The sequence below is a fragment of the Etheostoma cragini genome, chromosome 10 (assembly GCF_013103735.1).
Source record: "Etheostoma cragini isolate CJK2018 chromosome 10, CSU_Ecrag_1.0, whole genome shotgun sequence".
NCBI lineage: Eukaryota > Metazoa > Chordata > Actinopteri > Perciformes > Percidae > Etheostoma > Etheostoma cragini.
The window spans coordinates 11,165,190-11,179,502 of NC_048416.1; the positions used below are offsets into that span (position 1 = coordinate 11,165,190).

General features: G+C 40.1%; 1 protein-coding gene across 1 annotated transcript in view; it reads right to left on the bottom strand.

Moving 5' to 3' along the window:
- Positions 1–1,595: 1,595 nt before the first annotated feature.
- The window catches only part of sncb (synuclein, beta), a 12,743-nt gene continuing 25 nt past the window's right edge, over positions 1,596–14,313 (bottom strand). The window contains exons 1-6 of the mRNA XM_034883305.1: positions 14,147–14,313; positions 13,018–13,151; positions 9,426–9,455; positions 9,072–9,157; positions 4,468–4,554; positions 1,596–2,389 (exon numbers count right to left, since the gene is read on the bottom strand). The exon at positions 14,147–14,313 is cut by the window's right edge and continues 25 nt beyond it. Of these exons, the coding sequence (XP_034739196.1) occupies positions 2,360–2,389; positions 4,468–4,554; positions 9,072–9,157; positions 9,426–9,455; positions 13,018–13,138 (354 nt within the window). The 5' untranslated portion in view covers positions 13,139–13,151; positions 14,147–14,313 and the 3' untranslated portion in view covers positions 1,596–2,359. The remainder of the gene's footprint in view (positions 2,390–4,467; positions 4,555–9,071; positions 9,158–9,425; positions 9,456–13,017; positions 13,152–14,146) is intronic.

The window sequence follows — 14,313 nt, forward strand, 5'->3', positions numbered from 1 at the left end:
TAACACAAATGGGAAAAGGTGAGAGGAGTATAAGAAATAAAAAGACAATTTATAAAGACTTCCTTTGGAATGTTAGCTGTGTATATGTAGATGTGTGTATGTATATATATATATATATATATATATATATATATATATATATATATATATATATATATATATATATATATATTTTTTTTTTTTAGGTTTTCTGATGCCAACATTCTGCCATCCCAACATTATTACTTGTCTAATATGGATGATGAGACAAGTTGGCTCCAGTGCTTTAGCTAGAAATGTTCATTTTTTAGGGATCATTTGGTCTCCAGTTTCTGTCCAAACTCCTTGATTGTGTCCGTGGCCTTGTCCGCAGCTTTCCCTATGGCTGCCTGAGTCTGTCTGCCAGCTTCTAGAGCAGCTTCAGAGGCAGAGTGTAGCAGAGGAGAAATATTTAGGATGTCATCCTAACAATTAAACTGAAGAAAGCTGTGCAGGGTTAAACCTTTATCAAGTCACATGCAAAGGTAAGTGTAAGCATATAATCGTGCATTTAAAAGCTCATATCCAACAGATTTCATTTATTGTAACAATTTGAGGTCTCAGCATATAAAACCAAATTTAACCATGCTACATTTGTAGTCCTTTGTTACACACAGTGTTACGTAAGCCAAATAAGAGGGCATTTTTGGAGCTTATCTTATATCAACTGATTTGAGAGCCAAGTATTTTCGTCCCCTGCCCACATGCTTGCTCAGAGTAATATATGTCTCCACTCTGTAATATTATAATGCTCCAAAGACAGAGGAGTGTGCACTTTACCTGTGTTGGCTGTTTCTTTGGAGGAGTCTGCCACCTGCTGCACAGCTTCTTGAGCTGCCTGCACTGAAAAACACAGAGACAGGGACTAACAGTGACTGACCTCAGGAGGAAAAAAGTTTTTTTTTTTTACAATCGCGTGTAAAAGATAATTTCAAACAGTTGTAACAAAAATATAAATAGATTTATTGAAATGTTTTCATCAAGTGGCTCTTTTTCAACCAAACCAAGACAAACCATAGTGAAAAGAAAAGCCTTCTGTCTACCAGACCTTACACTGGCCCTGTGGTAGTAGTGTAGCAGCAGTAGTTTTGTACCTGCAGTGTCTGTGACTCCCTTCGCGGCCGAGTGGCTTGTGCCTTTCAGGCTCTCAAAGGATTTCTTGAACGAGGCCATGGCTCCTGTCTTTGTCCCTGCAGCGTCCACACATCCGTCTGAGCTGACAGCAGTGGGAGAGGCTGTTTAATACTCTCTGTTTGAGCCCAACACCCCGAACCCGCACGTTCCAGCCGGATTAACCCCAACAAAACACACCCACAGTGGCCTAATCAGCCTGGCATCCCAACTATGGCAGCATCCTCCCTATTGCCAGAGCCCACTCAGCAGATTTTACACATCCTGTAATCAAACCCCCAGACAAGAGACAGCAAAAAGGAAAACATGTTAGGACAATGCATAATAGATCCTTATGTAGCTCAACAGGCAGAAAAAAACAGAATTGGTTACAAGAGGTTTCAAATCTAATAAGTGATGAGTTTAAACATCATCAGACCACACTAACAAATGGTTTCTTTTTTACTTTTTTATTTACAGAGGAATGTATGTCTGGCTTAACACATAAACCTTTATACTGACAAGTCCTGCAATGTAAAGCACATATTGATATGACAACCATTATGATTTCAAGACATAATATATTGACTTTAACTTGTTAAAATCTTCAGTACACAAAAACACACGCACACACTCACAAACATGTATACTCTGTCAATTTCTAAAAGATTTACTGGAATGATTTCACGAGCAACTATAAAGATACAATGTAAAAAACTCTTAATTGAAAAAGGTTCAAAGAAATTTCCAAGGAAATGCTGAAAAGTGGAAAGAACCCACAAACAGGCATTGTCAACACTCAGGAGGATATTATTGTTTTCACATCTGCTTGCAACCGGACATATTTATTTTTTCCCACTCCCAATGTCTCATTGGAAGATAGATGAACATCTATTGCACGTTTTTAAATACAGATACACACAAGTACAAAGTCACAAGCCCTGGCTCTGGTCTCATTTCATTGGGAGGGAATCAAGGAAATGAGACAGAGAGGACAATTCCTACATCTCAATAACTACCTACACCCAACACATTACATTAATAACATGACATTTACAATATATAATAATACAAAGATTTGTCTTGAAGGAAGAACATTTTTCAGTGGGAATGCTTGTCTTTTTGTTGTTTTTTGCAACATGGTATAACTGTAATGGTTTCAGCATTTGTCCTTTTTATTGTTAGAAATATTATTGTGCTGCTGGTTGGTTGGTGGCTCGGACTGGTGCTTTTACGCTTCTGGCTCGTAGTCCTGGCTCTCCTGGAAAAAAGAAGAGTTCTTGTTGGAATTCAACAGAAAGTACAATTTAGACTTAATTGCATTTAAATCAATTTCTATCAGTTTAAGAAGAATACATGTGACAGAGTGCTTATTGTAACACAAGATCTCGCTCTGCTGAAGGTAATGATGTCACTCCATCACCGCTGTAAGCTCCTCTGCTGCTTCAGTGCCCCTCTGCAGCCTGCAGAGGGCAGCACAATCCTACACCACCTTCAAGGGCGTGTCGTGATCACATTCCCAGCATCCGTGTAACCCTGCACAGGCCTCCTCCACGCACATGATGATAATAATAACAAAAAATCACCTAGGCTTAGGTCATCTGATGTGAAAAAACCAAGAGTGATACTGGATGAGATGGAGCTTTATCTCCTAAATCCTCAATAAGAGGGCTTGGTTCACTCTGCAGCACTCAGACTCTATGTTCACAGCAATGCAGGAGGACCCTGACATTACCCACAATGCATGGAGGCATAGAGCGTCATCACCACACCCATTCTGGTGTAGCAAAGGGTGGGGGAGGGGAAAGCGATGCGGAAGAGAGAGAGAGATGGAGGAGGACATGGATGACACAAGCGATACTGCCTCTGAGAAATTCACTTTTAATTTGCATCTAAGGGAATTTTCTCAGTTATATTCCTTTAACTCATGAATGCAAATAATCCACTGAGGGAGGCTGCAAGTGGAAATGAAAAGAAAATCCGACTAATTGCACTAAATAAATTAAACATTTTTTGAGATCATGCAAAATCTCTCATTAAATCTTCTAATTGAAGCAGAATATTTAAAAATTCTCTAACAAGGTAGCAATGTTCTGGCTAAAAACATAACTAACGCAGTATTTAAATCATATATACTAGTAGCATTATCTTTTTAACATTATGTGCGTTGTAGGATATTTTTATTCAATCTTGGCTAATTAAAAACTGATTACAAAGCAATAGGTTTTCAGAGTTTGTCTTGCCCCTGACGGACAAATTCCAAAAATAAATATCTATGTCAGACTCGAATCCTTCCTCCTCACGCACGCACGCACGCACACACACACACACACACACACACACACACACACACACACACACACACACACACACACACACACACACACACACACACACAAAATGCACTCATACTGACACGTAAACTGCAGTTGAAGCAATTACGTCTTAATGAATTCTATTGATTAACTTTTATACTGCTGAAGGTTCAGGAGCCAAATCCTTGTCTGCTCTACACACACACACACACACGCACACAAACACACACACACACACACACACACACACACACACACACACACAAACACACACACAAACAGGTTTGTGGAACAATATTTGTGGGGACCCGTCATTGCCATTATGCATTCCCTAGTCCCCCTAACCTTAACCATCACAACTAAATGCCTTACCTTAACCCTTACCCTCACACTAACCATAACTTAATTCTTCTTAACTTAAAACTTAATTATAACCCTATTCCTAAAACCAAGTCTTAACCTTCAAACAGCCCTTTAAAGTTGTGAGGTCTAGCATTTTGGCCCCACAAAGCTGTCAGGACCCCACAAGTATACTGAACTCCTGGCTTTTGGACCCCACAAATATAGTCAAACCAACAACACACACACACACACACACCCACACACACACACACACACACACACACACACACACACACACACACACACACACAAACACACACGCTCAGTGTGGCTAGGTGGTGCTATATTTACTGTACTCGCTATGTGACAATTGGCTTGTTAAGCACTCTGATTTCATTCCCAGAGAAAAGAAGGATTACTTCAACGTATGCTGTAGTGTTTGAGTGGGATAGAAGTGGAGGGTAAGTGTGAAGTGCTATTGAAAGGCAATACAGCTAAAATGTGCAGCTATGCAATGCTGGTGAACTCTGATAAACCTCCATCTATGTTTTTTACAGATTCCCAAACCATACAAAAAGCTACTTTCTAAATAATCACATAGTTCAATTTAAACACCTGGACGTGAGCAACATTATTGCAGAGCACAGACATGTATGCCCTCTGTGTCGGGCAGGCTGATTACCTGCTGGGACTCATCGTATGTCTCTCCTTCTGGCTGCAGCATTGCATCTCCGTGGCCCTCCATGGCCTCCTGCCCGTACTCCTCAGGCTGCAGAGACAGAGACGGGGAGATGGAGACGATGAAGAAAGAAAAAAAGTAACAGAAGCAACTATTCATTTTCCTAGAACATCATAATTACATTAAAATCCCAGAGCTCAGCATACAGTTTTCTGAAAAAGAAATAATCTATTAAAAAAACACACACTTCCAGCTTATCTGAACCCTAGAACCCTTAACGACTCTCAGAGGCTGTTGCACCACAAAAAAAGGTTCTTAACCCATTTCTTTAGTTGCAGGGGCAGTTCCACATCCAGGCAGCCTGTCAGACAATATGTCCTTGCTCTTTTGGCACAACACGGTAAAAAAAGTAATTGTGTGAAAATATGAAATAATAGAAGGTAACGTCAATATCCACAGTCTGGCTCACATCATAGAAATTAAGCGTGGGCATCTGTCAGATGTTTGGAGAAAGTAACAGATTCAGAAACAGATTTAAAAACATTTTTAATTGTGCAAGGGACAGAATATTCTTTCATCTAGATGGTAAGAAGAAGATTATGGAAATATCTTCAGAACAACGGTTAAATGTTGATAAAAAAATCGTTAGTTTTTAGTCATGTTAGCAGCATGTCAGTCCATCCACTGACAAAAACAATTGATAAAAGAAAGGCCAAAACTAGGGCTAGAGCATAGACCGTTAAGATTAAAGGACAGAGCATGTGTGACGTGACCCATTGGTTTGTTCAGAGCTGCTCTGAGTCATCGAGTTTGCCGTTACTGCCGCTGCCATCTTGGTTGCATTAAAAACTGATGTGACCATTTTTAGACGAGATGGTAGCGCCCGGGAAGAGCGACGGAGGTGACTGACTGAAGCTGTGGACGCTGTATGCACCCACCTGCAACATGGCTGCAGCTGCTGCTAACAAAGTTAGCTTAGCTGCAACAATCGAGGTAAGCTTAACAGCTAAGTGTAAAAGTAAACTTAGTAGCTCATTGCATACACGTCCACAGTTATATTACATATAAGAGGAGTAACACTACGAAGTATATGTATCTGATGTCACCGTGTAAACTGTCATTAATTATCTAACTATTAGAAACTGTATAGTGCAGGTTATACTTTAATAACCGTAAAACGGTAAGAACAATAATGTTTTAAAATAGAAATATGTTTTAGACTTAAATCTTTAAAATGGCTAAGAAATTTAATTTTCCACTAACGAGAAAAAGTTTCCTAAACAGCTGGGAACTGTGGTTTTTTCAGCAAACATTACTCAAGCAGGAGGACATTTTGCATTTATCTGGGACTATTTTCAGCTGTGGACTAATACACATTTGGTGCTCTAGAGCAGTGTTTCTCAAATGGGGATACGTGTACCCCTAGGGGTACTTTGGAGTACTGCAGGGGTAGCGTGAATTGTTTGCAAAAATGCAAATTAAAAAATATGTCATGCATAATTCCTAAAATAATTATAATAAAACATTAAATGAATTAAGATATGGATTTTAAACACTTGAAATAAATGTTTGTTTAAATAAGGTTGTTGTTTAGTGACTCCATCACTGCCAGCGCTGTATTCTTCCACTTTATAAAGACTCTTTTTCTACCAAAAAGGTTTTGCACTGGACAGGGAGTACTACTCAGGTTGTCCTCGGGTCAGTTTTTTCATCACAAGAAAATGGGCCTTTGAATTAAACTGAACATGTCAACATTAATAATATCATATAACTTTGGAAAAAACATTAAAAAAAGCACCCACAACATTGAAAAAGTGACAAAAATGTCAGAAAAAGCAATAATAGTGTTGAAAAAAAAGGGTTAAGCAATTCAAGGGGCGTATAATATTGAAAAAGGTTTGAGAAACACTGCTCTAGAGAGGATGATAAAATTAACGTCACTGGCCTGTGTTAATAATGATAAAGGGGCATGTGACCAAATGCAACAAGGTGGCTTAATGACATGTTGTAGGCGTTTTTGGACTTGGACAGAGAAGTGTAGGTTAAATTGACATCAAGAGAAATAGAGAATACCACCAGACTTATCTTTCAATATTTAAAGTGAAACTGATGTGTATCGATTGACTGATAACTTGATACTGCATCTCCATCTGAGAGCTTCGTGAAGCAGACAGCGTTCCATCATTGCTGCAGCTGCTACTACGAGCCCTTAAAACAAAGCTAGTGGGTCACCACACATTTCTTTTTTAAACCCAGCACTAATCAAGTTAATTAGGTCAGTGAAGAACAAGCCATAATCCTATGGACTGTATCAAGCTGGTGTTATAGCTGTAAGCCCGCCAACACGATTAGCGGGGCCTTAAACGCTTCACAATGGGAAAGCACCATAAAGACACACCTTATCAGATGGATCATTGCCCGGGAAAAGTGAACATGGAAGAGGCTCTTTGAGTGAGTCTAACAGAAGGGAAAAGGTCGCATTTGAATTCAGATGAGAATCAAGCGTGACAGAAGCCGTTTAGGTCTCTCTTTAAGATTTATTTAAGTATTGTAATATTTGCGATGTTGTATTATATGAATGGATATGTAAGTGCCATTTAAATGTGCAGAATACTGGCACATTTGTTCTTTGAAAAAATGCAGGATACAGGTAAAAAGAGTAGATGTACCGTCCAGCACATGCTAATGATGCTAAGCTAGAACTGAACAAAAAGGAGAGCTGCACATGTGATAAGAATGTCTACAGTTTAAATATCTGTTTTCAGAGTGTTGAAAGGACTAGTAATACCACTCAGATAGTGCCTCAGAGAAGCCTTTTAGAGCCAGCTGTCAGATTTACTAGATTAGCGAGTCACTGGAGAGGGTCCAACCTTGAGGGGTGAAGGCTTTGGACATCCCTGTTTCACTGACAGTCTGACAGCGAAAGACAAAATATGAACATGCTGACAGGGCACGGACAGGTCAATTATCAAGACAAAAACAATGAAGTAAATGTGTATCACTCAAATCTCCAAGCAGGGCTATATGTACAGTAGATGTTTCCGTGTTCTGTGTTTGTGGAATGTACATCTGTTCCACCTCTCTCCTCAGATAACAGTGTGTAAAAACTTATCTGAGAGGGGACAGGAAGTGGGGACATTAGCAGAGGTCTTCAGGGGGCAGGTTGTGTAGAAGAAAGCTGATATTCCCACAGAGAGTGAAACAAGCTGGGAACTGAAGCAATGTCAAAGAGTGAAGGCATCTCTGTGTACAGAGCAGACTGGGTGAAACAACAATTCATCCCAAGGCACCCTCAAGTGCAAAGCTGTCAATCAGCAGTTTAGCCTTTACATTGTAAATGTTGAGGAAAGCAGAATCCTGCTGTGGAAAGTTTAAATCTTTCAAGTGTTGAGAAACATGTTTATAAAGACTCAAAATTATTATCATGTTTCCTCTGGTATGAGATATTCAAATACAGCAAATGTCTGTGCTCATAGCAGAGGCATAAAACAGATGGGGACCAGTAAAGTAAGCGACATGCGAATTCATCGGCCCGTGTTTATCCCTGCTGTCTAAATCTGGCTCTGCTACAACCACAATCCTGTACAGACATTAATGAACACAACTTTAGCAAGATGCCAACTGTAAGTGAGGCTTGGATGTGGAACGGAGGTTTCTTTTTTTTCCTCTGTCACGTTTTCTCATGCACACATGAACAAACATAAGTAGACTGACTCAAGAACTACAGTAAAATGTTTGTTTACCATTCATATACAAGGCAGTTTGTTGTCATTCCATTATATGCATGCAATTCAAGGGGCCCTCCATTGCGTTCACATTTTAATTTGTTTGTCAGCAAGACTCAGCCAATGAAAACACTTGTTTATCATCTTTGGTACCTCTAAAGGAAATTTTGCAAAGTCTGAAAAATAACCGCTTTTGAGTTGAGTTAAGACGCTTTTGAGTTGCATTCCGGGAAAAGTATGATTCAGTGATTAAGGGATTAAGCCATTCTCCTTTAAATCTGTAAAGTGCGAGTACCACAACTTTGTGGAAGTGAAATATTAAATTGGTGGAATATCTCTTTAAAAAACATTTTTCAATTTGAAGCATAAAGTGTGTCATTCAATGCATTTTGGGTAAGGGCGAGGGGTTTGGGTAAAGCTGGAAACATTATTTTGTACTGCATTACCTAATACTACCCTCTGATAACAATCAACATTTGATTTGAACATTTACTCAACCAATTGATTAGCTAATTAAAAAAAAAAAGTAAAACTATTTGAGAATGATGAGAGAGTTTTTGTTAAGAATTGACAGGATCCATGTCCTTAAAAGTGTGGATTTGCTGTTTTTTCTGTTTAATTTAGTTGAAAATGTCCTTTTCATAAGGTTTCAGACAATTTCAAGACAGCATTTTGGAAATGTATAATATATACACTCTTATCATATAAAGACTTTTAATGTGCATTGCAGTTTTTTTTTACTCTGATGTCATATCACAGTAAAGGGCCAGCTGACTGTAATAGTTTGTCTGATAACAGGAACACACTGAAGAAATACAGCAGTGTGTGAGGCGTCTCTGTGTGCTAGCAGGGAGCTGTTGGGGACTGTAATGGCGTACATACATTCATGTCAGCAGGAAACTCGTCCTTTTTCCCGAGGCCAGTGGCAGCGACAATGTTCCCATAGGCTCCAGTGGTCTTTTCAGCCACTGTCGGTAAAGGCACACACACACACACACACACACACACACACACACACACACACACACACGCAATGTTACAATATCTCAACTGATTCAGCAGACAGATTAAATGCATGCACATGATGTCCTCTTTTGTTTCCTAATCGATTATTACACTGTACATAGTGACCACTCAAATATTCCCCCTACAACACACACCGTCCACCATCACTGAGCGGGACAGCGTGATTGCTACAGTAACGATGTTTAGGTTTAACTAACAGAAGAAACTCACCTGTGCCCACGCTGTCTTTGGCCTTGTTACCTGAATGAACAAAAACAAAAGTAATTGTTAGAAGAGTTCCTTCAATTACCTTAAAGATGTTATGTATTTCAAGATTAATTTTCTTGTGTGTAGATATGGGAACTTTACACTTGCCTGAAACCAACCACTGAAGCACTACTGCTATTTACTCCGTGTTTTTATCCTGCCCTTAACTTTGTTTAAAGTAAATACCTTTTTTTGCTTCCCGATTACAGTTCTTGATCACAAGTATACAAAAGTACCAATCCAGTACCAGTGTGTCATATGTTTTATTATGTTTCAACAGATGTAACCCATCACCGTGTGGGGGGGTGTTATGATTTCTACCTTTGTTGGCTCAGGTTAAACATTTTGTGAAACATGAACAAACACAAACAATAAGCGCAACAGAACTTTCTTTTACAATTCAGTTTGACAGGAAGTCATAAAGGAAAAAGAACATAAATAAATTACTTTAAAGTAGATTTTCTTCATAAACTCCAGTAATTCCCGATACCAGCCTTTTGGGCAGTATCAGAGGCTTTTCTGATACTGGTATCAGTATTGGAACATCACTAGTCACTTGCTCTTTACCACCTTGACAGGTAAAACATCAACTACCTGACAGCAGGAATTATGACACACTGATGCTGCAGCCATGATGAAAAGTGGTATTAATTCAAGGACACAGCACCTGTTCATTACTGCTCCCATTATGTCACACTTTCACTCACAATAAATCAGTTTTCACAAGAGTGACGCCATATCAGTTTATTTTCTTTTTTATTCAGTGTTTTTACAGCTCCACGGGCAATAGAGAGAAATCATGGCTGCAGCACTTGGGTTGCTTGGTACTTTATTGTGAAGAGTTATTGAACTTTGTGGTCGGCTGAAACTGAAGCTACCAATCAATTCTCTCAACTTTGGCAGACCTCGTCCACCTACACTGTCCTCCATCAAGCTAATAGGGCAATCATCAGTGTACCTACTGGTCCTGATCACTCAGGCCTTGTCAACCTCTCTACTGTGCGGCATCACATGCCTTATTGGTCCGTGAGGGCCTTTAAAAGCCAACTGAGGAGAGAGGAAATGATGATAAAGTATAGAACAATCACTACAAAAGGCGAGCCTCAAAGCAAAACATACATCTAAGATGGGCAAACATTTAAGAATGTGCTCTGGTAAAGTGCAGCTACCGCACCACGTCTGCAGTGATACAAATGAATGATAGTCGGGGGTAAGAATTTATATATTAATAATATATTAATAATTACAAATGATGTATGCTAATTTGAAGTTTATTATTCGGCATGGAAAAACCTTAAGCATCAAATGAGAAACAGTTTCCTTAAATGAAAACAAAATTATAATTTGATTATCATTTTGGGGGAAATGTGTTTCAAGCCAGTGAAGGGTTGAAGTGAAAATGCAAAGGGTGTAAAAGATGAGTCACCTTGGTGATTAGAAATTACCAGACTAAATCTTGTTGCGAGTGAGTCTTGAGGCCAAAGAATTTAGTACATAAGGACAAAGAGACTTGATTCCCCGACACACACATTAAAGTTAATTTCACATGTGAACTTTCCCTTAAATGTCTTAAATGATTACCACCTAAAATGTGATCATGCATCAAACTAATGACATAATTGAAACAGATTTCTGAGATTGTTAATATTTTATAATGTAGTTTAAGGATGTAGCTATGGTTTAGCAAATGTTGGTTAAAGAGATAACCGCGGAAAGGATCTGCCATATCCTGAGACTGCCATGGTAGACTACATCGACGCTCTATGAATGACGCTGTTAGTAGTGACACTGGGATCAAGTACAGCAGGTTTTTTCATTTCCGCCTTCCCCTCTTGCCTTATTCAGGCTGACTGCTCAGCTCAGCTGGGTGGGCGGTTTGCAGCAGCTGTCAAAAGGTGTGCCACGGGCCAATCGGATCGGTCTTACCCCTCCTCCAAGAGGGCCTTCAAGCAAATCATACGCAGCTTTCTAGGGCACCACTATTCTCAACAAGCAGCACGCAGAAGCACAGAGATGTGTTCTATCCCTTTCTTTGTACCACAGGCAAATGGCATGAAGGGATACAGCGTGGAGCAGACTGAAATGAGACGTGCTTGGTTCTGGTGAGTGAGAGGGACACAGCGCTACGTATGTAGGGTAATTGGATTCCATCCTAATGCAGACACATCTGACAACTTATCCTGGAATACCCAACATCTCTTGAATGCACCCTAAACTGTCCTAACCCTAACCCTGGTTCAATGGTACGAGCTGCGTGACTGTGGAACTACCAGCAGGTGTGTCACGGGAAAGTTGGGGCCCTCTGACAGCAGCTCAACAACAGTTGGGTCTGGAAAATATAGCTGGTATCATTTTTCATTTGAATTCATTGAGCTTGGTATTATCGTTTAGGTGTCAAATCATTATGAAATAATTAAAAAATAGCCCTGGATTATGGCTCAGCAAGACAGATAATTAAATAATGCATAGCACTTATTTTGCAAGTGAAGTGTAAAGCTGGAGTAGGACTGTGAAAGTTGGCCTTTTTTATTGTTAATGTAATTTTATCACAAGTTGATCAATGAGATGAAGACTATGTTTTTATCAGTTTCTACTGTACCTGTGCCCAGCCGCGTGTGTCAATGCACCTCCATGTCACATGTGTTTATTTAAATAATGATCTAAAGCAAGTGGAACCGATTGGGGCAAAAATCTAGGGCACATTGTGCATGTTAAAATCAACAGAGGCACTGATCTGTGCAGATATCTGCAATGGTGTCCATTACAAATTAAGCTGCACTGTAAAGCACAAAAGCAGAAGCCTTTTGGTGGGTTTGTCTCCAGGAGGTGACCGCAGGGATGAGACTGTTTTGCAATCTGCTGCCGTCCAATGCACTGACATGTGGCGAGAGTTGCTCCCACCATCCTGCTGCCCCACCCCCACCCCTGTTCCCATCCCCTGCCTGGAGGTCAGTCAAGTCAGGCGAGAGGGCACGAGGACATTCGGATCCTCGTATCACATCCTGCACCTCAAAATAACTCCTCATACCACTGCATCCCTTTTAAAAATGCTAGTAAATACTGGATGGCGTACAAAGGCTAAAAATGCTGATTATTTAAATACTGCATGAGCCTATATAAGTAAAACTAAGATATTGACAAACTGTCAAGCTTTTTTATTTATTAAATTACCGCTGCCATAATAAACTGCTATGAATTTCAAGGAGTGCATTCAGTTGTACTTATCATGCTGTCCACTGTAACATATCCGTCAATTTAACTTAGACTAATAAAACAAGTGTAGTTTAGAGAAAACTATGAGGAAACCATGTCGTAAAGCCTGCTCCTTTCTTTCATGCGGGAAGCATGCTGTGTATTATTCAAATAAAGAACGTTATTGTATAATCTAAGCATGTTTTTCAGGACAAATGAGGATGCTGCAGGAGCTAATTGATCAAATAGGCTCTCTGCTGATTTGTTGCTGCTCCTGCACATGGGAGAAACATTAGCAGTCTCGAAGGGCCTGTGTAGGATTTACATGTAAATTCACCTGCGGACAGGTTTGCGGTTCTCTTACCTACAAACATAACTCCTTCTCTAGTCTTTTCAGCCGCAACCGCAACTCCTTCCTTGGTCTTCTCCGCGGCCACAGCCATCCCCTCTTTCGCTTTAGACAAACCCTTCATAAACACATCCATCTTGGCCGAATAACTGTGGAGAGATGGAACACACCTGCTGTCAGTCACCATCACTGCTGTCACTGGGTCCAAATGTGAATTCCATCTTATTTCTATGCATGTGTGCACAGCTCATATTAATAAGCAGCTTTTGGTACATTATTTCTATCTATTTCTACAAACCTCTATGGATATATATATAGTGTATTATTGGACCATATGTTACAGTAAAATAATGCAGCACCGCCTCCTGTGGTGGATCCTGACAACTGCAGTCCAGCCGTCAGGCTGTAGTAAACCCCCTTCTCACATCCTCGTCAAAGCATGAAATATTCAAAGGCAAAAATAAATAAAATAGATTTCAATGTAACTGTGGAGGGGCTCATTAATAATAGCTCGCCTGTAAGGCTACTGTCAGTGGCAGCGATGGCACGGCTGCGCCTGGGCCTTTTTAAGGGACATCACATTCTACTAGAAGGTGGCATGTACTGCACGAGCTCTACATCGTTGCATGCTGGGGGAAGGGAACCGCGATCTCCACTGTCACATCTGCACGCATCACGGTTTTAACGTGGAATCGTGAGGATGTAACCTGAGCTTGTCCGATCACACGTAGCCAGGGAGGACATTTAAATAAAACAGAGAAGAGGCTGCAGACCAACAGCTCCATCTATAATCTTATATTACACATTCTCCCTTCAGTCCCATACTGGGTGTTGCAGGTCAAGCCTTTAATTGCCACTTGCATATTTCACGATGTCGACCATCTATCACGTTTGCATCCGTGCCTGACTGACTGTATTTGCCATAGCATTATTTTCCAGACAATAATTGGTTTTAATCTGATACAAAACGCAGGAAAATGAATACATAAGCGATGTATGTGCAGTAATGTTGGTCAGGAGCTTTAAGTTGTTTAAGTCACGGTGGAAACCAGTGCCATCCGATCACGACACTCAAACGGTGACCTATATATGCTTAAAACAAGATCACTAATAAATAAATGCAAAGAAGAAACCGAGTCCTTACCTATTTACAAATAGCCCTCGACTTGTCCCCTTATGATTCCGTCGCACAGTCGACTCACACTTTCTCTAAATAGGAGATATTTTCAAACGATGACTATAGGTGGCCCTACGGCGGGATGATTTCCTCCAACAGGGACCGCCCCTTCACGGTGCAGCTGAGACTATCAC